At 38.5% G+C, this 27,672-nt stretch overlaps 1 protein-coding gene across 3 annotated transcripts in view; it reads right to left on the reverse strand.

The window, feature by feature from the left end:
• The window catches only part of zfpm1 (zinc finger protein, FOG family member 1), a 221,046-nt gene that overhangs the window by 108,807 nt on the left and 84,567 nt on the right, over window positions 1–27,672 (reverse strand). For all 3 annotated transcript variants that reach the window (XM_062035962.1, XM_062035961.1, XM_062035963.1), the window contains one exon: window positions 8,268–8,402. In XM_062035962.1, the coding sequence (XP_061891946.1) occupies window positions 8,268–8,402 (135 nt within the window). The remainder of the gene's footprint in view (window positions 1–8,267; window positions 8,403–27,672) is intronic.

Genomic DNA, 27,672 nt, shown 5'->3' on the forward strand with positions numbered 1-27,672 from the left:
ATTAGCTCTCCACCTACGCCGGCCCTCATCTGCTCATCACCACCCGTGCTCACCTGCGTTCCAGCGATCGACGCCGCGACGGAGGACTTCACCACGATCATCTGTGCGGTCGGCGGCCCGGAGACGGAGGAAGTCAACCCAGACACCGGTGAGGACAGCGGCGGACGGTGTTGTGTTGCTGTAGCCAGCCGCTAATACACCGATCCCACCTACAGCTTTCTTATTTGCTGTCTTCATTGTTCATTAAACAAATTGCAAAAGATTCACCAACACAGATGTCCAGAATACTGTGGAATTTTGCGATGAAAACCGACGACTTAATAGCTGGCCACAATGGCGTCCCAATATGGCCGCACAATCCGTGACGTCACGCGCAAACGTCATCATACCGAGACGTTTTCAGACGGATATTTCCCAGGAAATTTAAAATTGCACTTTATAAGTTAACCCGGCCTTATTGGCATGTGTTGCAATGTTAAGATTTCATCATTGATGTATAAACTATCAGACTGCGTGGTCGGTAGTAGTGGGTTTCAGTAGGCCTTTAAGCAAGAGGCAAACTATATGAAATGGAGAATGTTAATTTGGCATACAAGTGTTTTGGGTTACGAGCTTTGCCGCAGAACCAGTTAAATGTTTTTTGTTTTCAAGTTAGAATGTAATTTATTAAAGGTAGGGTACCTAAGTTAAATTCTTTAACTAAAAAAATAAAATCATATTAGCATCATATCAAATATAACAGTAATCATTTCTGAAAAAATTGTATGTACGCATGCTATCTGTGCCTTATAATTAGGTATTTTAGTAAATAAAATTCCGGAGGACAAAATCATTCGTCTTCGTGGCGGTCAACCCCTACAGATTCATTTACAAGATTTAGAGAATTGAGGGGTGAGCAGAGCCCACGAAGAAGCCTCCTCATTGGCTGACGCGATATATAGTGAAGCGCGTGCACGGATCGCAATGCCTGCGCTCGCTGTTACAGCATATAAAACCCCAAAAGAGGTAATCAGAGGAACAAAAAAAAGACGCTGTATGTCTAAAAAAAACAAAGAAGAACCAAAACTCGAATACCAATGTTTAAAACTTTCCCAGTTGGAGTCTGACTAAGCACCTGTCCAGCACGTCTTCTTATCTATCTGGTGGCTAAGTAAATGCAAAAAAAATCAACACACTGCAAATTATACTTTCTCCTTAACAGTCAACACAAACCAGCTTAAATTGAGCTATCACAGTGGATGGGGCAGTCAGCATAGTCGCCTCAAGTTTTCTGTGCAGTCTCCATATATGTACAATTCTAAACTGACTGTAGGTCTCATGTATGTGTATAATTGATTATCGGGAGTGGTGATTTGTACTCTTACCCTAAATATAATGGGATAATCTCCATGTTATGCATACCTTCCACAGTAACGTAACATACAGATTAATGGATGCATAAAACAAACAGAACAGTATTCCTTTTTAAATAAATGATTCAAATGTGCTCTCATTGCATACAATACATACAGTCGCGATCAAAAGTTTACATACACTTGTAAAGAACATAATGTCATGGCTGTCTTGAGTTTCCAATCATTTCTACAACTCTTATTTTTTTTGTGATAGAGTGTTTGGAGCACCTACTTGTTGGTCACAAAAAACATTCATGAAGTTTGGTTCTTTATTATGGGTCTACTGAAAATGTCACCAAATGTGCTGGGTCAAAAGTATACATACAGCAATGTTAATATTTGGTTACATGTCCCTTGGCAAGTTTCACTGCAATAAGGCGCTTTTGGTAGACATCCACAAGCTTCTGGCAATCTTTTGGTTGAGTTTTTGACCACTCCTCTTGACAAAATGTGTGCAGTTCAGCTAAATTTGTTGGTTTTCTGACATGGACTTGTTTCTTCAGCATTGTCCACACGTTTAAGTCAGGACTTTGGACAGGCCATTCTAAAACCTTAATTCTAGCCTGATTTAGCCATTCCTTTACCACTTTTGACGTGTGTTTGGGGTCATTTTCCTGTTGGAACACCCAACTGCGCCCAAGACCCAATATCCGGGCTGATGATTTTAGGTTGTCCTGAAGAATTTGGAGGTAATCCTGCTTTTCATTGTCCCATTTACTCTCTGTGAAGCACCAGTTCCATTGGCAGCAAAACAGGCCCAGAGCATAATACTACCACTACCATGCTTGACGGTAGGTATGGTGCTCCTGGGATTAAAGGCCTCACCTTTTCTCCTCCAAACATATTGCTGGGTATTGTGGCCAAACAGCTCAATTTTTGTTTCATCTGACAACAGAACTTTCCTCCAGAAGGTCTTATCTTTGTCCATGTGATGTGATGTTTTTTGTGACCATAAATGTTTTTTGTGACCAACAAGTATGTGCTCCAATCATTCTATCACAAAAAAATAAGAGTTGTAGAAATTATGTATATTTGTCCATGTGATGCCAAGGGACATGTAACTAAATATTAACTTTGCTGTATGTATACTTTTGACCCAGCAGATTTGGTAGCATTTTCAGTAGACCCATAATAAATTCCTAAAAGAACCAAACTTCATGAATTTTTTTTGTGACCAACAAGTATGTGCTCCAATCACTCTATCACAAATAAATACGAGTTGTAGAAATTATTGGAAACTCAAGACAGCCATGACATTATGTTCTTTACAAGTGTATGTAAACTTGATCATGACTGTAAGTGTCCACCAATACGCATCCAAATAAGGTTACACTAAATAATATTTCAAACAAGGATGGGGTAATTGGCCCTAAGAGTCTGAGGTCAAAACAGGGCTACACACTGATCTATCAGTAAGATTATGGCCAGGCTTCCTGTGATACAGAAATAATGATTGTTGAATATTTTTCTGTAAACACGCACTACAAGCTGCTTGCGAGTATTGAGAAATTCTTAGAAGGGAGAGAAGAAAAAACTGAAAAATAAACACAGAACATACAAACCCCGTTTCATATGAGTTGGGAAATTGTGTTAGATGTAAATATAAACGGAATACAATGATTTGCAAATCCTTTTCAACCCATATTCAATTGAATGCACTAAACAGACAAGATATTTGATGTTCAAACTCATAAACTTTATTTATTTTTTTGCAAATAATAATTCGACCTAGAATTTCAAGGCTGCAACACGTGCCAAAGTAGTTGGGAAAGGGCATGTTCACCACTGTGTTACATGGCCTTTCCTTTTAACAACACTCAGTAAATGTTTGGGAACTGAGGAGACACATTTTTTAAGCTTCTCAGGTGGAATTCTTTCCCATTCTTGCTTGATGTACAGCTTAAGTTGTTCAACAGTCCGGGGGTCTCCCTTGTGGTATTTTAGGCTTCATAATGCGCCACACATTTTCAATGGGAGACAGGTCTGGACTACAGGCAGGCCAGTCTAGTACCCGCACTCTTTTACTATGAAGCCACGTTGATGTAACACGTGGCTTGGCATTGTCTTGCTGAAATAAGCAGGGGCGTCCATGGTAACGTTGCTTGGATGGCAACATATGTTGCTCCAAAACCTGTATGTACCTTTCAGCATTAATGGCGCCTTCACAGATGTGTAAGTTACCCATGTCTTGGGCACTAATACACCCCCATACCATCACACATGCTGGCTTTTCAACTTTGCGCCTATAACAATCTGGATGGTTCTTTTCCTCTTTGGTCCGGAGGACACGACGTCCACAGTTTCCAAAAACAATTTGAAATGTGAACTCGTCAGCCTACAGAACACTTTTCCACTTTGTATCAGTCCATCTTAGATGAGCTCAGGCCCAGCGAAGCCGACGGCGTTTCTGGGTGTTGTTGATAAACGGTTGTCGCCTTGCATAGGAGAGTTTTAACTTGCACTTACAGATATAGCGACTAACTGTAGTTACTGACAGTGGGTTTCTGAAGTGTTCCTGAGCCCATGTGGTGATATCCTTTACACACTGATGTCGCTTGTTGATGCAGTACAGCCTGAGGGATCGAAGGTCACGGGCTTATCTGCTTACGTGCAGTGATTTCTCTAGATTCTCTGAACCCTTTGATGATATTACGGACCGTAGATGGTGAACTCTCTAAATTCCTTGCAATAGCTGGTTGAGAAAGGTTTTTCTTAAACTGTTCAACAATTTGCTCACGCATTTGTTGACAAAGTGGTGACCCTCGCCCCATCCTTGTTTGTGAATGACTGAGCATTTCATGGAATCTACTTTTATACCCAATCATGGCACCCACCTGTTCCCAATTTGCCTGTTCACCTGTGGGATGTTCCAAATAAGTGTTTGATGAGCATTCCTCAACTTTATCAGTATTTATTGCCACCTTTCCCAACTTCTTTGTCACGTGTTGCTGGCATCAAATTCTAAAGTTAATGATTATTTGCACAAAAAAAAAAGTTTATCAGTTTGAACATCAAATATGTTGTCTTTGTTGCATATTCAACTGAATATGGGTTGAAAATTATTTGCAAATCATTGTATTCCGTTTAAATTTACATCTAACACAATTTCCCAACTCATATGGAAACGGGGTTAGTAGAATAAAAAACAAATGCTTAGGTGTGTGTATGTGTGTAATAATAAGCTATTAAAAAATTGAGATGGGGATGGTAGGGACAGGAATTGTTTTTGCTACTGTTAGAATGTGTTTTCTTTTTTGCTAGTTATGGGGGGTACTTATTGCCTGTGTGTGTGTGTGTGTGTGTGTGTGTGTGTGTGTGTGTGTGTGTGTGTGTGTGTGTGTGTGTGTGTGTGTGTGTGTGTGTGTGTGTGTGTGTGTGTGTGTGTGTGTGTGTGTGTGTGTGTGTAAGCGATTGTCTCTCTCTCGCTCTTCCAGATGGTGGATAAGGGGCCTTGCCTTTATTAGCCAGCACTGGCCAGATAAAGACCTGGTATTGATCCCAGGTTGAAAGAGCAGGTTCGTCAAACATGGCTGATTTACAGAGAACTGATAATGGCAGCGCTGGGCAACCAAGGAACCCTAGAGAAAGGTGGAGGAAATGCATAGTACGATGGGATGGTGTGTGTGTGCGTGTACGTGTGTGTGTGTTAAAAAAGGAAAAAAAGGTAAAACACAAAAAAAGAAAACAAAGAAGCTTTTAGTATTGACAACTTATTTTTTCTTTTAATTCTCTATTACACCCATAACACACCCCTCACCTCCCTTTTTCACACACACGCACACAAACACACAAACACCTTGCTAATCTCTAATCTTGTCTCGATTAGCACCTGACAGAATTTCCATGGCTTTATCAACCCAACCAAACCAACAGACGCTTATCACTTCCAGCCCCAAAATTTCACAAGAGCAGGAATTTTTTAGATTAAAAAAACACAGCCAGTGAAATCTTGAATAAGTCAAAAGAATATGACTGAACACTCTATCAGACGGTACAAGGCGGGAGGCACCGGATAAGAAGTGCATTGAGGGGGCATATTCACCAGTTTCCAGATTGAACCTAAGCATTTTTTTATACAAGCACATATTTATATCTAGTATACAAATTTCAATCATCTACAAATGTTTTACTTCTTCTGTAATTATACCTCGTTTTTCAAATATCTCACCCAGCAATCCAAATGGTCTTGACAATTTACTGCAGTTAGCATGCTCAGACCCTTAAAATAATGTCAAGCATATAGTTTATTGCAATGAATAAAATAAAAAAGGAACCATCCTTGGTGTTAATAAAGTAAGTTTTAACCATTAGTTGAGAAATGTTTGCTTTAACTATAAGATCAACGTCAGGGCCCACCAAACTGCGGAAAAGCTAGTAATTCGTCCGAGCATCATGTGAATGGTTTAGAGTGGCCAATCGATCCTCATTTTTGCCCTAAATCTTATATGGACTCATTAAAACCTGACACTCATAATGTACCGTATTTTCCGCACTATAAGGCACACCTAAAAACCTCCAATTTTCTCAAAAGCTGACAGTGTGCCTTATAATCCAGTGCGCATTATATATGGACCAATATTGAGCCACAACAGGTCTCGCAACTACGGGATGCATAACGTAACCCCAGCCTCTACTGTAGCGTCTATTCTATGCGCCTTCTAATGCGGTGCGCCTTCTAATGCGGTGCACCTTGTATATGAACAAAGTTTTAAAATAGGCCATTCATTGAAGGTGCGCCTTATAATCCGGTGCGCCTTATAGTGCGGAAAATACGGTAGTTAAAAGTACACATCGTTAACCATAATGTGACTTCTGAACCATATACACTTTACAAACGAGCACGCAGAAAACAAATTCAACTTTTACAATGGAGCACTTTTCGAACAAGCCTCCATTTTGACAGACACATATTTTATGTGAGAAGGTTTGTTTCAAATCAAAATGCTGCACCAATGACTTGTGTCTTAAAGTCAACTTTTAAACCTGACAGAACCCCCTGAGTGAACGGCTGACAATGAAGCAGAAGACGATAGCTCAATTCGGCGTCTGCATCCTTCATAGTGCGCATTTGTGGGGTGCTGACGTCATCGCAGTGCGCAAAGGCTGTCCCTTTTTAAAAAGTTGCAAGTGTCCTTTGAATCCGGCTGGCAAATGTGTCCTTTTCTCCCATTATCAGAAAGTGTGCATCCGTATACACTTCACATTCTTTCATATCTCAAGATAGTTTGCGAATTCAACTTGGCGGCGCTATGCGGAGAACAAACAGTGACTCTAAAATGCAAGTATAGCTTTATTTATTCTTTTAAAAAAGCTAAAAGCAAACATGTCAAGCTGGGGTGACAGTAGTGATTTACATTTGTGTTAAAATACGAGACCTTGACTATCGTAATGTTGAGCAACCTCCGTGGTCTTTGCCCCTCTCTTTACCCCAGAGAGACATATATCCGGCCATTGTAGACAGCTTCATGCCCGCAGCTTTTATCAACGTTGGAAGTAAAGTCTCAAATCTTTTAATTTACTTTTTTAGACCGCAATAAGTTGACTATGTTTTATTTTTGTGTAGCTGAAATAGTGAAGTATTGTAAATGTGTGCATCAACGTACCGATGTTAGTTATTGCTGTTTTCTGTGTACATTTGCATGTTATTTGAAAAATGTTTACTTCTATTAATGATGTGATCTTTGTGTTTAACTTTTCTTGTGTATGTCTATATATATACATACAGTCGCGATCAAAAGTTTACATATACCTAAGGAGGTTTACCACCAAATTCTTCAGGACAACCTAAAATCCTCAGCCCGGAGGTTGGGTCTTGGGCGCAGTTGGGTGTTCCAACAGGACAATGACCACAAACACATTTAAAAAATGGTAAAGGAATGGCTAAATCAGGCTAGACTTAAGGTTTTAGAATGGCCTTCCCAAAGTCCTGACTTAAACGTGTGGACAATGCTGAAGAAACAAGTCCATGTCAGAAAACCAACAAATTTAGCTGAACTGCACCAATTTTGTCAAGAGGAGTGGTCAAAAATTCAACAAGAAGCTTGCCAGAAGCTTGTGGATGGCTACCAAAAGCGCCTTATTGCAGTGAAACTTGCCAAGGGACATGTAACCAAATATTAACATTGCTGTATGTATACTTTTGACCCAGCAGATTTGGTCACATTTTCAGTAGACCCATAATAAATTCGTAAAAGAACCAAACTTCATGAATGTTTTTTGTGACCAAAAAGTATGTGCTCCAATCATTCTATCACAAAAAAATAAGAGTTGTAGAAATTATTGGAAACTCAAGACAGCCATGACATTATGTTCTTTACAAGTGTATGTAATCTTTGCGTTGATGTATGCATTGACCTGATCACTGATCAAATAACAACCCTTGCAGCCTTTCAGGTAACCATCTACGGTTAAGGTAAAGAAGCATGAGTGGTCAAAATTAATTTCGGGATTAATCTGCATATACAAGTATTAATGCAATATTTTGTTTTTTGATTAATCACATGGAGTAACTCTTTATTTTTGACAGCCCTACTTTAAATAAATGTAAAATGAATCTTAACCTTTTACAAGCCTATTTCCTTTGACCTATACCACCAAATATATATACAAATACACAGTATACCAGTCAAACCTTTGGACATGCTTAAAATATATCGCCATTGAATCTTAAAATTCAACAATATAATAAAAATGGTACTTACGTTGAAATCTTAAGTGCTATTAAAACACAAAGTATAAACGTGAAAAATAAATAAACTAGTGACTTGTATTCTGCTAAAAATATTGCAGTGTCACGATGGATTTATTCATGTATTTATTCATTTATTTCTAAATGGGTACAATTAGACTTTTAGGCATGTGTAAGCCTCTCACCTTCATTGTATGATGGAGGAGTGCTGCTTTCACCCTCTGCTGAATCATCTGGGTCTGAGGCCTCTGCCTCCTCCCCCGAAAGGCTCAGGTCGTCAAGAGTGCTGTCATCGTTGCTGTCTAGCTCACCAAGGGAACCTGGGAGGCGAAGATGGAGGATGAAACATACTATGTACAGTATTTACACCACTACCGTACAGTCACTAAGTTGTGGCAGAACTTGTGGTTATGTTTGATGGTAATTACACTTGTGTTGCTACAAAACAAATGGCTCTTTCAAGCTCCTACCAAGTGAAAACATCATTAGATTGCAGTTAGATAAAAGTAATACATTCACTCGGTTATGTAATATTTAAAAATATAAAAGAAAAACACCAAGAAGTCGCTTGAATTCAATCTAAGTCAATCAAAGTTTACTTATATAGCCCTTAATCACAAGCCACACCGAAATCCTCGGCTCAGATCTCACATCAGGGCAAGAAAAAACTAAATCCAATGGGAACAACGAAAAACCCTGGAAAGGACAGCATATGTGGGGATCCCCCTGGGTGACTGGAATTTAAAATGTAATTGAAATGGCTTGTTGGGTCTTTGGAATGACAACTGTTTGAGCACATTGACAGTTTCACATAAATATTGTATTGGATTTGACACAATATGGCAATTGCAACTACAGTAAAATGTATCATTATGAGTTTATAAGTTGTAGTTGTATATTTGAAAATTCAAAGTCTGGATATACAGTCCATCCAGAAAGTATTCACAGTGCTTTACTTTTTCCACATTTGGTTACACTACAGCCTTATTCCAAAATGGAATTGATCAACAGCCTTATTCCAAAATGGAATTGATCAATTTTTCCCTCAAACCTCTACACATGACGATTTTTTCTTTTCTTTTCTTTTTTTAGAAGTTTTTACAAACATTGAATAAAAAATAATAATAATTTAAAAAAAAGGAATCACATGTGAATATGTTTTCACAGCCTTTGCCATAAAGATTAAATTTGAGCTGAAATGCATCCTGTTTTAACTGATTATCCTTGAGATGTTCCTACAGCTTAATTGGTGTCCACCTGCGGTACATTCAGTTGGTTGGACATTATTTGGAAGGGCACACACCTGTCTGTATGTAAGGTCCCACGCCTGACAGTGCATTACAGAGAACAAACCAAGAATGAAGTCGAAGGAATTGTCTGTAGAACTTGAAGATAGGATTGTCTTGAGGCACACATCTGAGTACAGAGAAATATATGCTGCCTTGAAGGTCCCAATGAATAGAATAGAAGAAATCTGGAACTGCCAGGATTCTTCCTAGAGCTGTCCGGCCATCTAAATTGAGCGATCGGAGGACATGGGCCCTATAGTCAGGGAGGTGACCAAGAACCCGATGGTCACTCTGTCAGAGCTACAGCATTCCTCAGTGCAGAGAAGAGAGCCTTCCAGATGGACAACCATCTCTGCAGAAATCCACCTCTCAGACCTGTATGGTAGAGTGGCCAGACGGAAGCCATTCATTTGTTTAAGTTTGCCAAAATGCACCTGAAATGCTCTCAGACCAAAATTCTCTGGTTTGATGAGACAAAGATTGAACTCTTTGGCATGAATGCCAGGCATCATGTTTGGAGGAAACCAGACACCGATCATCACCAGGCCAATATCATCCCTACAGTGAAGCCTGGTGGTGGCAGCATCATGCTGTGGGGATGGTTTTCAGCGGTAGGAACTGGGAGACTAAACAGGATAGAGTGAAAAATTAATGTAGCAATGTACAGAGACATCCTGGATGGAAACCTGCTCCAGACCACTCTTAAACTCAGAATAGGGTGACCGTTCATCTTTCAACCCCAAGCACACAGCCAAGATATCAAAGGAATGGCTTCAGGACAACTCCGTAAATGTCATTGAGAATTGAATCCGATTGCACATCTTTGGAGAGATCTGAAAATGTCAGTGCACCGACGCTAACCATCCAACCTGATGGAGCCTAAGAGGTCCTGCAAAAATAAATCGGCGAAACGGCATAAAGATAGGTGTGCTAAGCTTGCGGCAAAAAGTCTTGAAGCTCTAATTGCTGCCAAAAATGTTGATGCACTTTTATTAAGTATTGATTTATCTTTCGTTTAACTTTTTTTTAAGTTTGGATACATTTCAAAAAGCTCAAAAAAAAAAAAACTTCTTTAAATTGTCATTTTGTGTAAAATTTTGAGGACAAAAATACATTTATTCCATTTTGAAATAAGGCTGTAACATAACAAAAGGGAGAAAGTGAAGTGCTGTGAATACTTTACTAATTCACTGTAAGGTAAAAGTGGGGACATGGCAAAAAGTTCATGTGAATCTTGTAAAGCGCATCTATCTTTGCATCACAAATTTAAGTCATCCTATTGAAAATGTTATTTACTTGAATTTCAATTGAGGAAAATTTCTTGATATATGCATATTTGCCCATGTGTACCGAATGTAAAAAAGTATGTGCAATATACCAACCAAATGTTTAAATATCGGTACTTAAAAATAAGTATTATTAATTTAATGACTTGATAATTGTCTTTTAATTTCATCAAGTATCCCTACCTGTATATAACAAAGGGAATCATCATTTAAAAATGTGGATGAGTTATTAAGGAGCACATCAATAAAGGAATTATAGGTGTTGAAAAAAAATAATTATACAAATAAAAAAAATTGTTTTATTGAACTACATTAATTGAATGAATTGCACTTGTTTTATTCATTAGCATCCATACACAAAAGAAAAGAGAGGGAAACCATTTTAAAATTAAACAAAAAAATACATGCACACTGAACCATTAAAAAATGGTTTCAAGACAGGGACCCACTTTATCTAATCCATAAGATTAATGGCAGAAGCCAAAGGGGACCTAAAGCCAAATTGCAGTATACCTAAAAACTGAAGCTAAAAGAGTGATTAGTACAGGGCTGATCTGTATCAATTACAATTTCACAATCCCTGCTGACCATAGTAATTATACAGTACTTTTGATCTATTTTTGCCCGTTTGAAGATTATATCCATAAAACGGGGAAATACGACTTCATTATTAAAGCCCCCTCTTTAAGATTAATACAACATCCTGCTTGAAATAGTACATTGAGCACTCTGAATTTTTTCTTGTTTGCTGTCGGACCCGGTTAGTTTTTTTTTTATTTGCTGGTTTGTTGGTAAAGGATCACATTTCCAATCCCTGTGAGAGAAGATGATGGGATATGTTTAAATGATTGATTCAAAGTAGTCATTTCTTTTAAAAGGGAAGAAAACCAGATGGTAGAACAATAGAAAGGGAGGAAAACACATTTAGTGACTTCAATTCAGACAGAAATCCATGATTTCAGTGCGCACCCCCCTGCCTCATTCGAGACAGGTTGTAAATTAATTCTAATTTGCTTGTGTCAAACCAGTAGTGGGATTGTTTCGGAGCTAAAGCCATGACTCGGGGCATATATATTTACAATGCTGGAACAAAGGCATCTATAATCTATACAAAGCGCACAACAATGACTGTGAATTAAGAAGCTTGTAGAAAAAGGGTGAGGCAATTTTTCTAATTCTGTTAATTTCACTTCCAAAGCAATTAAAAGCAGGCAGAGATAATGCTTGGAAACAATTGCTGCCTGACAAAGTGTTTCTGTCTTTGTAAATGAAACATCTTCAGGCTAATTTCAACTTCCACGCCTGCATGGTTCACCCTAGTTTCAGATAAAATTAACATAGCGAGAAAAAGATAGGACACAGAGAAAAAAAGAAATCGATCGATCCCCATGCACAATATTTTTAGAATAATGTCCATGTTGTCCAAGCGTTGTTCCATCTAATTTTCCATATCTCTGAGGACATTTTCATACAATTAATTTTGCTTTAATCATAATTGTACAAAGGGACTTCTCAGTAAAAAAAAAATCCAATTACATTTTGTGTTTCAAATTGAAGTTGGAATTTCTTTTCTCATTACAGCTTTGGTTTGATGAATCAATCACTACATCACTGCTTTCGGACATTAAATGCTATGGAAAAAGTTTCAGCTGCCTTCTTTTATCCAAGGAGAAATATATTCTTCTTCTCCTTGTGTCTTGGAGAGTTGGTGGAAGGGATAGTACGGGACTGGAAGATTAGGTGGAGCATATTCCACTTAATTTACCAGTTAAAAGCTGTATTCAATATTATATCCAGCAAGAAAAGTTTAACTGAACTACAAGATAGAAAAAAAGACATAGGGCACATTAATATCATCAATAGACTGAACTTATCAAACACACCACTCAACTTTCTACATTGTGAAGTAATGAAACTCCATCTACTGTCACTGTTCAGTAAAATAGCCCTAAGCTTCCTAATTTGCAAACTTTATGATCACATGAAAATAAAACTTTAAGGGGAATGGCCTAAAATATCCAACTGATGCAAAACTACTGTGACCTACAAAATGCAGACAACATAAAACATCAAATGAGTACTTGAAGTCCATCTGTGTGCTTTATTGAAAAAAGCTTATGTTGTTGTTCTCTAAACACGGTTGCACAAACCCCCCCCCCCCCAAAAAACAGTTCTAAAAATTCCTGACAGGATGAAAGGATATGAAACAAAAGAAAAGGGTGCTTAGGATAAACACATTTGTAAAGACTTGTGTCTCTTCAAACCTGGATTTAAAATAGAGCAGAACAGTTGTTAGATTATATCATAATGGTGTAATGGGAAACCCACATTCATTTATTTGTGGTAGGGCTGCAACAATTGATTATTTTGGTAATTGAGTAATCTTTTGATTCATTTGTTCGTTTATCAAGTAATCGAATAAAACACACCATATAGCTTCAATGTGTATTTTAGGGTAAATAATTAAAATAAACAAGGATTTTTTCTGATAACCTTTATTCTTTCTTTTTATAAATGCACATAACATTAAAATTGCACTTTTACCATAGGAGCATTAATGTATATTACTCATACTAATATATATATATATATATATATATATATATACATACATACATACATACATACATACATACATACATACATATATATATATATATATATATATGTATATTAGCGTTGTTCTGATACCAACATTTTGGTACCGCTACGGGTAAAATTATTTCGATACTTTTCGGTACTTTTCTAAATAAAGGGGACCACAATAATTGCAATATTGCCTTTATTTTAACAAAAAATCTTACGGTACATTAAACATATGTTTCTTATTGCAAGTTTGTCCTTAAATAAAATAGTGAACATACAAAACAACTTGTCTTTTATTAGTAAGTAAGCAAACAAAGGCTCCTAATTTAGCTGCTGACGTATGCAGTAACATATTGTGTCATTTTCCATTCTATTATTTTGTCAAAATTATTAAGGACAAGTGGTAGAAAATTCATGATTAATCTACTTGTTCATTTAGTATTAATATCTGCTTACTTTCTCTTTTAACATGTTCTATCTACACTTCTGTTAAAATGCAATAATCACTTATTCTTCTGTTGTTTGATACCACAAATTTGGGTATCAATCCGATACCAAGTCGTTACAGGATCATTCTTTGGTCATATTCATGTGTACAGGGACATATTTCTTGAGTTTATAAACATAATATATATTTTTTTTTAAACGAAAGAAGATGTTGTGATGCCAAAAAATATCGACATAATCATAGTAGTATCGACTAGATATGCTACTCTACTTGGTATCATTACAGTGGATGTTAGGTGTAGATTCACCAATAGCGTTTGTTTATATTTTGATGCTGGTGAGCTACGGTGTGTAGTGAAGCATGTTTAGCTATTCCTCTTCCTGCAGGGATGATACTTGTAGGAAACTCACTTTATTTGTCGCCATGGAGGTGAGGATTAGTGATTTAGAAGTAGCTAAGTACCGGTGGCGGACCGGTACTTTTCAGAGGCGGTATAGTACAGAATATGATTCATTAGTATCGCGGTACTATACTAATACCGGTATACCGTATAACCGTAATATAAATGTATACATACATACTGTGTATATATATATACATACATACTGTATGTATACATATACAGACATATATACATACATATATACAGTATACATATACATACATATAAATGTGTATGCATATACACACACACACACACACACACACACACACACACACACACACACACACACACACACACACACACACACACACACACACACACACACACACACACAGACAGACATTGAAGGGCCCAGTATCACTCCGTGTGTTTCATAATGCCTTGATGATTCTGTATTGTATCCCATCACTACGGATTAATATTCAGTCAAGTTGTATTTTCTCTAAGGGTGTTTCAGTGAAGGGCGACCAGACAATGATGGTGTGAAGGTATGTCAAGTTTAAAATTAAAAACAGGATTAAAGAAGGGCCAGGAAAGACAGTCCTTGCTGATACACAGAGCAGCACCGGGATGAAACAGAGATTTCGTAGAAGAGAATACTTGAGCTGCCGCACAGGGACTGTCACTGTCTGTCTTAAAGAGGCCCGAAGAGAGGCGGAACAAAGTGCCGCAGCTGATGAAGGCACCACAGATACTGCTTTATTAACTCTCCATCCACATCAAACCTGCAGCAAGCAGCTCGCTGATTAAACACTGAGACAACACACATCAAACCTGTATGCTCAACAAGCCTGATTAAACAGACGCAGGCTTTGCCGCTCTTACGCTAATAACCCAACGCCTGCAACAAAAAATGAAAAACACATCAGACCTGAAAGTAGGAAAAGGATAGTGGGGGTGTACTTGTGTGAGACAATTATAGACTTCGAAAGAAAACCATTAAGAAAGACAGGAAAGGATGAGAGGATGACATAGGTGACAGTGGAGGGGATCCACCTATTGATCAGAGCAAAGAGAATTACCTGAGAAAGTACTCTCAACTTTGCACTCCCTCAAGCATTTAACTTTAAGTAAATGTAACATAAAACATTATGGCAATTAAGAAAAATCTACTCATTAAAGTTGCAATTGTCAAGTATTGTGTTAAAGGAGAACTGCACTTTTTGGAATTTTGTTTATCGTTCACAATCATTATGAGAGACAAGAACACACGTTTTTTTTTTTTTTGTTTTTTTTTTTACAATTTTTTAGATGATAAAAACGCTTGAAAGATGCTTCTAATGGATGTCACTTTTGTAACTTTCAGACGTTTTTGTTAGCAGGTGTATATACATACTTATATATGTTTACATACATACATACATATATGTACATCAATATATATATATATGTATACATATATATACGTATATATACATATATATGTATGTCTATGTGTGTGTGTGTATACGTGCATATATATATATGTATATATATATATATATGTTTGTGTGTGTGTGTATGTATGTATATGTATAAATATATATATATATTTATATACATATATGTATGAATATATATTATATGTGTGTGTATATGTGTGTGTGTGTATATATGTGAATATGTATGTATATGTATATACATATAATCTATATGCGATAAACATGTTTGCCTTTCTATTAAACACCTGCTAACAAAAACCTCTGTGTGTATATATATATATATATATATATATATATATATATATATATATATATATATATATATATATATATATATATATATATACATATACGTATATATATATTTATATATATATACATATATATTTATATATATATATATATATATATATATATATATATATATATATATATATATATATATATATATATATGTGTGTGTGTGTGTGTGCACGTGTATATATGTTTTATATATATGTATATATGTTTGTGTGTGTATGTATAAATATGTATATATGTATATACATATGTATATGTGTGTGTGTATATGTGAATATACATAAATATGTATGTATATAATATATATATACATATATATATATATATATATATATATACACACACACACACACAGATATAACAATATATAAATATATATATATATATATATATATATATATATATATATATATATATATATATATATATATATATATATATATATATATATATATATTATACAGTATGTGTGTGTGTGTATATATGTAAATATATATAAATATGTATGTATACATATAATCTATATGCGATAAACATGAAAGCCAAACATGTTTATCGCATATAGATTATATTTATATAGTACATATACATACATATTTATATATATTCACATATATATATATATATATACACACACACACACACACACACACACACACACACACACACACACACACACACACACACACACACACACACACACACACACACACACACACACACACACACACACACACACACACACACACACACACACACACACACACACAGAGAGAGAGACAGACAGGCACCAATGCTGAGGTATGATAAGATTATATGATCTATTAAATAGCCAACATTTTAAGAATTAATGAAAGATAGAATTCTACACATTGAGTCTATTAGAGTGCTAAAACTGCCAAGAGTTAATCAATAGTCAATATACCAACGTGCAACTTTTTAAACATCATCACAAAATGCTTCTTTTCTTTTAGAGGAAGTTAGATTTTGTGTTTTATTGTTTGTCTTCCAAACAATAAGACTTTCCCAGCTGCATTCGGGCGGAAGGCGGCGTACATCCTGGACAAGTCGCCACTTCATCACAGGGCCAACACAGATAGACAGACAACATTCACACTCACATTCACACACTAGGGCCAATTTAGTGTTGCCAATCAACCTATCCCCAGGTGCATGTCTTTGGAGGTGGGAGGAAGCCGGAGTACCCGGAGGGAACCCATGCAGTCACGGGAAGAACATGCAAACTCCACACAGAAAAACTCAGAGCCTGGGGATCGAACCCACTGTGCTGCCATTGTTTGTTTTCATTGCTGCTATTTTAATAGGTTTTTTTAAAAATACAAACTAGGTTAATTGATTTTTTTTTTTTTTTTTAGCAATTTGCCTTATTTTTAAATGGACAACATTTTGATAGTCATTTTAATTTTTGTAACAGCTGAATGAGCAACACAGTTACAATACAAATACATATCTACGAATTAATTAGTCATCTTAGTTCGTAAGCCTAAAATTACTTAGGTTGAATTTATAAGTCGATGGAAAAAATTAAAGCCATTAAATGTGTACACTTTATTATCCAACCAATTGAATAATTGTTAAGATAATCGTTGACTTCAAAATAATCATTAGTTGCAGCCCTAGTTAGAACTATGCGCTAGATGGCAACAGCGAAATATTTTAGCATGCATGTGTTTCACAACAAGAGAATAGAGAAAAATAAGGAACTTATTGACTACAATTTTGGAATAGAACTTAAGAAAAATGCCAGTCATGCAAAGCTCTTCGGGCGTACCTCTACCTCAGACGGAGATATCTGCTGACCTACTTAGGCAAAATATGTCACAAAAGTTTCCAATCCCAAATGGCTCGATTTGAGCAAGTTTGGAATAAGGCAAGATTGTTTTATAAATATTTTTGACATGGTTTGAGTTTAAATTTTCAGGATTTATGGGGATTCCAAATACACAAAAACAGGTGCTAACGAGTAAGGAACGTTGGTTTTGCATAATAGGAACCCTTTAAACAAGTGATTCTCAAGTTTTTCATGCAACCCTAAGAGACCGATGTTTTCCAATCCCACCCTAAATTGAAATACTATTGAGAACCTGATAAATATGTATTTATCTGTACAAACTACTGTATGAGGATGGCGTGGCGCAGTTGGGAGAGTGGCCGTGCCAGCAACCTGAGTGTTCCTGGTTCAATCCCCACCTTCTACCAACTTTGTCACGTCCGTTGTGTCCTTGAGCAAGACACTTCACCCTTGCTCCTGATGGGACGTGGTTAAGGCCTTGCATGGCAGCTCCCGCCATCAGTGTGTGAATGTGTGTGTGAATGGGTGAATGTGGAAATAGTGTCAAAGCGCTTTGAGTACCTTGAAGGTAGAAAAGCCCTATACTAGTATAACCCATTTGCCATGACACTATCCTTCTGCATACATTCACTTAACGATCAAAATAGATAAATAAAATTAATTAACATAACTTAAAATAATTTCCAAGTTAAGTGTATTAACGGGCAGCACGGTCAGACAGGGGTTAGTACGTGTGCCTCAGAATACGAAGGTCCTGGGTTCGATCCTGGGCTCGGAATCTTTCTGTGTGGAGTTTGCATGTCCTCCCCGTGACTGCGTGGGTTCCCTCCAGGTACTCCGGCTTCCTCCCACCTCCAAAGACATGCACCTGGGGATAGGTTGATTGGCAACACTAAATTCGCCCTAGTGTGTGAATGTGAGTGTGAATGTTGTATGTCTTTCCCCCGTGTGCAGCTGGGATAGTCTCCAGCACCCGCCACGACCCCGTAAGGACAAGCGGTAGAAAATGGATGGATGGAGTTTATTAACTGAATTTATAACATTTAAACAAGACTGTCTGTGCTGCTATAAAAACTGACAAAAAAGTGCAAACAATTCACCGGGATGTGCATTTTTCATACTGATGCTAGTATTGGAATGTCTGCTGCTCAAGCCCCGCACTGACGCTTCACACTGTGCGCCTTTAGGGGGGCTCTCCTCACCATTTGAGAAGTACTGGCTTAAACACTTGAAAGCCACAGAATACTTAAAATATACAATACAATGCAACCAGTTGAAGATAGCAAGACTGACCTGCGAAGAAACAGTCAATTGTACAAGTAAATATATATCCACTAGCAGGGAGGACTTTGTATATTTGAGTTCAAAGGAATTCAAGGCAACATTGCCTTAGCTGCACACCCAACTTAATGAACACCAATCTCCATTCCGCTTTGTCCTTATGACCTGCCTTCCTCATTTCTGCCTTATTTTTTTTACATTTTCCAGCTCTTTTCCTCCCTTTCTCGTTTCTTGGCCCTCTTTAATATCTCTCTTGGTCTCCTTTTCCCCATCACCTTCCTGTTCTCTTCATCTCTACCTCTCTCCTTCACCTCCATCTCTTTCTTTTCCTCCTTTTTTTCAGTGAAAAAGCGTAGTGACTGTGAGCGTCACTCTGTGCGGATAGCTGGGAGCCGTTGGCGGTTATCGGCTCCTGCAGACTCTCTCTGCCGGTCTGATCTGTCTCCTCTTCATTAAGCAAATACGCCGACGTGGAAATGAAAACATAATAGCTATTTGATTTCCAGCAAGATATTTTGCATATTGGTTCGGAGCTGATAGCGGAATTTCATCAAGTCATTTTTTTCCCCTCTCTCTCTTTCTCCCCTCTCTCTCCTGCCATCACCACTATTCCCCTGCTTTCCCCTGCAGCCCCCGACCCCCTCAACACCTCCCTTCCCTCCATCCTCACGCTTTAAAAACTGAATTACTGAGATGGGCCGACTTTCAGAGAGATTTCTTTGCATTGCTGGGAAAAGGAAAAAAAGAAATCTAGTTCCCCAGGAAGACTACTTAAACGATTAAATACCCCCCCATTCTCATCTTTTTTTTCTGCCTCTCCCTTTTCTGATAACATGGAAGAAAATTTAAAGAATTCACAGTGCTTTAGGTTGACTGTACTAATAAGAGATAGGAGGGAGAAAATTAACTCCTTAATGAGCAGAGCCGTCTCCCTGATAAGGGTCCTGGTGAGACGGTGAAGTGGGACACTGGCTGAACCTTGGGAGAAAGACCATAAGGGGGAGATAGATGTGATAAAGCTGGCCAGAGGATGGGGTGTAATCGAAACAGAATGAGTGAGACTTGACACCATGCAGAGTAACAATTAGTTTTGCCTCTTCCTCAGAGGAGATATTTTCTTCCGGGGGTAAGAGAAGGGCAGGTAGTAAGATAATAGTGATACAGATTCCCTCCGTGTATGGCCTCAGTACCAGACGTGATGAATGGTCCAGGAGTAGAGTATATCCTTCATGCCCCTAGGAGAGAAAAACTAGGCCGGGAGAAGAGGATCAGCAGTCTCTTCTCAGCAGGCCTATCTGATAGCCTGGTGCCTCTTGCGAGGACTGTTCACTGCCCCTGAACCTGCTGAAATAAATCTCCTTGCTGCTGTTTTCCATGTTGGAACACTATGTTGCTTCGGGCCTGATAGCAGTCCTGCCATGTTAGAACTGTGGCTTCACCAGTGCTGAACACACTTACACTGATGTGGTGGATACAAATGCACAAATGGGCAGTCATTCAATAATTTCTAAACTCAGTTCTTAAAAAAGAGGAAAAGGGTGGACTGTTGACCTGGGGGAGGTCAATCGTGTCACCCCTTAGAACATGGGTGTCAAACTCTGGCCCGCGGGCCAAAATTGGCCCACCGTGTAATTTCACTTGGCCCTTGAGGCGATATCAAATTAACACTAGAGCTGGCCCACCGATTATATACAGCGGCGGTGCCGCGGTAACACCGCATTCACCGCTAATTCTCATACTTGCCAACCCTCCCGGGAGACTCCCAAATTTCAGGGCCCCTCCCGAAAATCGTCACGTCCGCTTTTCACCCGGTCCAACGAGTGCTGGCCTAACTCTTTAGGGCTGCAATATACACCCCCGGTACCACCAAACCCCCCAACCCCGCCCACCTCAACAGACGCACGGGGCTGTTAGGGCTGCATGGGATTCTGGGTATTTGTTCTGTTGTGTTTATGTTGTGTTACGGTGCGGATGTTCTCCCGAAATGTGTTTGTCATTCTTGTTTGGTGTGGATTCACAGTGTGGCGCATATTTCTAACAGTGTTGAAGTTGTTTGTACGGCTACCCTCTGTGTAACCTGTATCGCTGTTGATCAAGTATGCGTTGCATTCACGTGGGTGTGCGTACAGAAGCCGCACATATCTTGTGACTGGGCCGGCACGTTGTTAGAATGGATGAAAAGCGGACGTGACGACAGCTCGTAGAGGACCTTAAAGGCAGTGCCAAGACTGTGGTCCGGGTGGACAACGAGATATAAGCACTCAGCAACAAAGGGTTGGAGTTGGGGGTTAAATCACCAAAATGATTCCCGGGCGCGGCGTCGCTGCTGCCCACTGCTCCCCAAGGGGATGGGACAAATGCAGAGGACAAATTTCACCACATCTAGTGTGTGTGTGACAATCATTGGTACTTTAATCTTAATCTTTTAATAATGACTGATGAACACCTTCGTTCGATAATGAAGGTTCCCTCAGCTCAAAGCCTGAGCCCCGACAATAATGAACTAGAATCCAAGAAAAGATGCCAGGTATCTGGCTTGGGCACATCAGATTAGATCAGTGTGTTGCAAACTGAGCAGTTTAATTCCTGAATGGTTGGTTTATTCATTGTTATTTTATTTTCAAATGTATTAGCCTGTGGAAAAAGTTAATGTTGATATTTACTTCAGAATGCTGCAAATAGAAAAGAGGCATTCACTTTTTATTTAAATCGTATTTGATATGCCATTGATATTTTTTAATTATTATTATTATTATTTCAAACTCGATTTTGCATGTCACTATAAAGTTATATAAGCCCTGCTTGTTCAATATTCAATGCAAAACTTGTTTGGGTCAATATTAAAAGGTTAATTTGTTCAACCTTGGCCCGCAGCTTTGTTCAGTTTTAAATTTTGGCCCACTCTGTATTTGATTTTGACACCCCTGCCTTAGAACAAGGATTCCCAGGCACCTGTGTTTTGGGCCTGAATGAATTAGATGAAGGCGTGTACCGCATGTATCACCCTTTTTATATCTTAAGAGCTATCGTCCAGAAAGAAGTACTTATTATGTATCTTCACATAAAATAGTGATAATTATAGTTTCATCATGGCAGCCGAAAAAACAAGGATCCGTTCTCTCTTCATTATTCATTTCTTCTCTATCTGGACTAGCTGAGCTACCTGGACTCTCCGTCTGTGTGCCTGCTGGTGACTGTGGAGTCCAAGGTGAATGTGGAAAAGCCTAGGGTAGTCTTGGCATGAAAATATTGCTTGTAGGCGGGGAAGCAAAATACGTTGATGTCTTAGTTGGCGTTTCTTCTTTGCTGCTTGTGATCGCTTGATCGGAAGTTTCTGAGCACCAATGGCGATTGAACCACGCCAGGCTGAGCGGTCTGCTGCCAGGGCCTCCCAGTTGTTCACACTCTTTTTTAGTACTTGTTTAAACTGTTCTTTCAGCCGTCTCTTGGGTCCCCCTTGCAGCCTAGACTCATGGGACAGTACACGAAACAAGGTCTGTTTAGGTACAAATAATAAATATAATAAATAAATCATCTGGGTGATGATTGATTCCAAGCTTGGGAAGATTGGCATGGGTTAGAACAGTTGGTGATGCGATCTTCCTACGCAATTTCTAGGATTGCCCGCAGTTTATGCTGGTGAAACCTCTCTAGAGTCCTGATGTTTTTTCAACAGAAGGTAAAACTCTTTGACCCATGTAGAAGGGTTGGAATCACAACAGCCCTGTAGACACGGATCTTGGTTTGCGCGGAAAAGCCATGTTGTGAAAAGACAAGGTTAGGCGAGTCCTGTTATTGACATCCTCGCTAGGGTCATTGATGCTGTTGATCGTAGACTCGAGGTAGCAAAATCTGGGAACCTGCTCTACTGAGTTGCCATGGATGGATATCACAAACAGGGTCTCTGCAGGTTTTAACAGATCAAATGTAATACTTTTTAAGACTATATTGAAAATAATTTAAGACCATTTCACATACAGACAAAAAAGTATAGAGCAATTTTGAGAAATCAGAGGGTCAGAATGAATTGTAAGTATGGAAATTCACTGCTTTTCCAAATTGGAAAACAAAATGGTTAAACTAAATACACCAAAAGCTTTTATATTGTAAACTAACTGAAAAAAATATTACCAACCATCACAACAACCATTTTTCAGATTTTCCATAGAAGTGTTTTCTTGCAAAAGGGGCAGTGTGCTTCATATCAAGTGTTTTCATGTAACAACCAGAACCAGAACGTCAGCAATAGTAGAGGAAAACACAACAGTATAATAGATAGATAGATAGATAGTACTTTATTGATGTCGGTGAAATGGACTGTTAGCATCTCTGCTAATGCTAAATGGTTAACTTTTGCAGTGTTTTTTCGGCTGTCAGAAATGAGCATTAGAAAAAAAACATATACAGTACTACTACTGTACGGCTTCGGATCCAAACACTACCCCGACACAGCATACTGTTACTTCCTCCAAGTGATCAAGTCCAGCCTGGACCCTGATATGTCAAAAGGAATTAATAAATCATGTTTTTTTTTAATACCTTTATAACTGATAACAGTAGTTCAGCCAGGATATGCTGATTTCAAAATTAGATTTACAGCCATGAAATCTTGTTATTGTTTTAATTTTTTAATTTTGATGCCCCGCCCTCCACCATTTGACCAATTAGAAAGTCTGTGAGTGTGTCACATCCAGGTTGCCAGTTACGCACCGCCATCTTCGTCTAGCAACTGCCAGTGGTAAAGTTACTAAACATGTCAGATCTTAGTAAATCTAAAAGGCGTTATTACGATTCTCAACGTATTCATGACAAAGCCAGGAACAAAACGAGGATTTGTAACGGGGATGCCTTTGAAAGATGGAGATGATTGAAGGCAGAGAAGGTTTTTTCATCTGACACCAAACTTGCTAATTTACTCCTTGATAGGTAAGTCAGGCATTTACGTTTTCTTATTATTTGTAATAAATGAAAATGGACATTTGGTATGTAAACTATACTGCCCAATACAGTCTAAGACAGGGGTCGGCAACCCAAAATGTTGAAAGAGCCATATTGGACCACAAATACAAAAACAAATCTGTCTGGAGCCGCAAAAAATTAAAAGCCATATTACATGTGTCATGAGATATACATTTAATTAAGAGGACTTAAAGGAAACTAAATGAGCTCAAATATAGCTACAAATGAGGCATAATGATGCAATATGTACATATCGCTAGCCTAAATAGCATGTTAGCATCGATTAGCTTGCAGTCATGCAGTGACCAAATATGTCTGATTAGCACTCCACACAAGTCAATAACATCAACAAAACTCACCTTTGTGCCTTCACGCACAACGTTAACAGCCGGGTGGACAAAATGAGACAGAAAAAGAAGTGGCATAAAACACGTCCTAGAAAGTCGGAGAAATTTATACACGTAAACAAACTATACGATGAGTTCAGGGACCGCCAAAATTAGTAGGACAAAACGGCACTCGCCAAATACTCGAATCAGTGAAGCATGTTTAATACAAACAGTGTGATTTATAACAATTAGGGAGGTTTGTGTCATGTTTGTCCTCCTACAGAAACCATACTAAAACAAAAAAATAGATTTTTTTCCCCCTCATCTTTTTCCATTCTTCATACATTTTTGAAAAATCTCCACAGAGCCACTAGGGCGGCGCTAAAGAGCCGCATGCGGCTCTAGAGCCGCGGGTTGCCGACCCCCGGTCTAAGATCTTGTCCAACAAAGCTAATATGTTCGTGCAACAAATGCTTAGGAGCAAAGCACCATCACACTAGTGTAATTCTTTTAGCATGCTAGCCCGGTCAATGACACATCGACATATATGTTAATGGGGGAAATATATACCTGTTAGCCTGTATGTTGATGTGTCATCCAACTGACAGGGCAAAATATATTTTCGACACATAAAACCTATGTGGATATGGGTAGTGTAAGTGCCTCAATATGCTGAAACGCTGAAGAAATGCGTTCCAACATTAGCACAGCTAAGTGCGGTTTCTGGTACTGTATGTGCATCAGGCACATATGGGGTGGTATATGCTTGGCACAATATAATGCATTACATGTAATGATTTTCTACTTTGTGTATTGACATGGTAGTAGGCTATATGATTTATGCGTAACGTGGTTTTTGCGTAACGTGGGTTGGCTCATAGAATGGCACTCTGCACTGAAAGATGGTGATGTGTGTACATGGAAGAGAATGCAGTGCGTCAGGTTGGATGCAACATGGAGTTATGCTGAACGAATTGTGGCGGTAATTTTACTGTTGGGCTTGGCTTGCCATCAAAGTAGGCCTATGCGATATGTGATATTATATATTATTGTATACAGTATAATATATTTTGATGGTAGTCCGTGCGGTCAAACTAAACATGCCAACAATCTGTCCCGACTCCCGATTAAAATATTGCTGAGTAAATTTACAAATACATTTGGCTAATCAACATCACTAAAATTAAAAGTTAAAGTACCAATGATTGTCACACACACTAGGTGCGACAAAATTATTCTCTGCATTTGACCCATCACCCAAATGTGGCATAATTACTTAGTAAACCATCTTGCAAGAAGCATAAACAAGAGAAACCTACAGCGTAGGACTCGTCGATTGCCATTTGAAGATCCTTGGGAGTAGGATTCGGATTTGGCTCTGTATCTGGCAACCTCAGTCATGGAGAGTGGGAGGGGACTACAGAATTTTAACCGTGATTGCAGTACCATTTCTGGCCACATTACTACATATGTTAAAGTTAAAGTACCAATGATTGTCACACACACACTAGGTATGGCGAAATTTGTCCTCTGCATTTGACCCATCCCCTTGTTCACACCCTGGGAGGTGAGGGGAGCAGTGGGCAGCAGCGGTGCCGCGCCCGGGAATCATTTTTGGTGATTTAACCCCCAATTCCAACCCTTGATGCTGAGTGCCAAGCAGGGAGGTAACAGGTCCCATTTTTTTTATAGTCTTTGGTATGACTCGGACGGGGTTTGAACTCACAACCTACCGATATCAGGGCGGACACCCTAACCACTATGTTAACTTTAAATAGATGGATCATGACATCCATGTCCGTGTTGGACGAGGTACAAATAGTGTTCAGTGGAAAAGTATTAAAAGCAACAGAAAAAATAGCTGTTGATGTATTGGTCGCGCCACGGCAGCAAACAGGGACACACAAATGTATCTTAGGGCCAGGCAACGTAACAGCAAACAGAACTTGAAAATGGTCTGAAATACCAGTGTTGCTATAATCTTTTAGGTTGATGTTTAGACCAAAAGATAGAACAAGATCCAAAGTATGCCCCTTTTCGTGTGTCGGACCATTCACCAACTGATTAATGCAAAAGCCCTCCACCTTTACGATAGCTGGAGGACAGCTAAAGAAGGAGCAGATCGAAGGAAGTAGATCTGAGAGCGGGAAGCACTGACCGGTTTGAAGCCACATCTGTCCGGAACATACAATCCAACTCCCATTCAATAAGTTCAAACTGCATACAAATACATTGATTTACTTCAAAATATACAATACCAAGCAATGTGTGACACTCCAATACATGTTTTCTTGAACAGGTAGGTCTTTAGACAAAATTATCCTGTAATGTTGCCGTTTGTGGACATCATTTAAAAGTTAGAGTGCATCAGAGTTGAATTCAGAATTTAACTTGTAAAGCTGCAGAGAGACAGGTGCATGCTCCTTGAATTGAATTAATAGTGTGTTGCTAGGGTGCATGTGGATAGTGTTTGTACTTGGGGATTCAGACATCCACATGTCCCTTTGTCATCTAAGCAATCATTTATCACAGATGGAAAGGTCATAGATGAAAAGATGTGATGTGAATATTTCCCCCCTCTGATATGTGGATAGACTGATAGGTGGATATTTATCGGTCTCTAGCATGGATGGATGCCTCTATACCTGTAGACTCTATCCATTAATCACAATGCGTAGGACAAAGTACTTTTAAACACTTATACTCTATCTTTATCCAGAAAAAAGGCAATGCATGCTCCAAACTTTCATTAATGTGAGCTACACTCCCAGACAGCATAAAAACTTTGAATAAAAATAAATAGTCCAAACTAAAAGCACAAAACAACCATTAAAATCATCACTTGATCCTGCCCAGTGCTGTGAAACTAGATTCAGCTCACAATGGAGGTAATGGGATTAGCTCTATTCTGCTTATAAAGCGCTATAAAAACATCCAAAAGCCTCCATCATCGTTTTATATACACACTGTAAGTTTATATGTAATGTAGTAACAGGCACACTCATAATAACATGTAATATTTACGTATTTTAAGCATACGGCGGCGCATTAATTTCACAGATGCATTACAACATTCACTATTTCCTTCAACAACAATTACTACTAATCATGGCAGACTTCATGAGAGCCAACAACGACTACTTTGGAATGAAATGATGATCCACAACTAGGGCTGGGCGATATATCGATATAGTCGATATATCGCGGGTTTGTCTCTGTGCGATATAGAAAATGACTATATCGTGATATTCGAGTGTACGTTCTCACGCAGTTGCTTTTAGCTGCAGGCATTACACTACAGGCTCTTCTCACTCTTTCTATCTCTCCTTCTCACAGCGACTTAAACAAGCGCACCTTCTTACATACATCACATACGTATACGCCCTCGCGGAGCAGAGAGGTAGCAGCATGGCTAAAGTTAGCTGTGGTGCGA

This window comes from Entelurus aequoreus, linkage group LG24 (genome assembly GCF_033978785.1).
Source record: "Entelurus aequoreus isolate RoL-2023_Sb linkage group LG24, RoL_Eaeq_v1.1, whole genome shotgun sequence".
Classification (NCBI taxonomy): Eukaryota; Metazoa; Chordata; class Actinopteri; order Syngnathiformes; family Syngnathidae; genus Entelurus; species Entelurus aequoreus.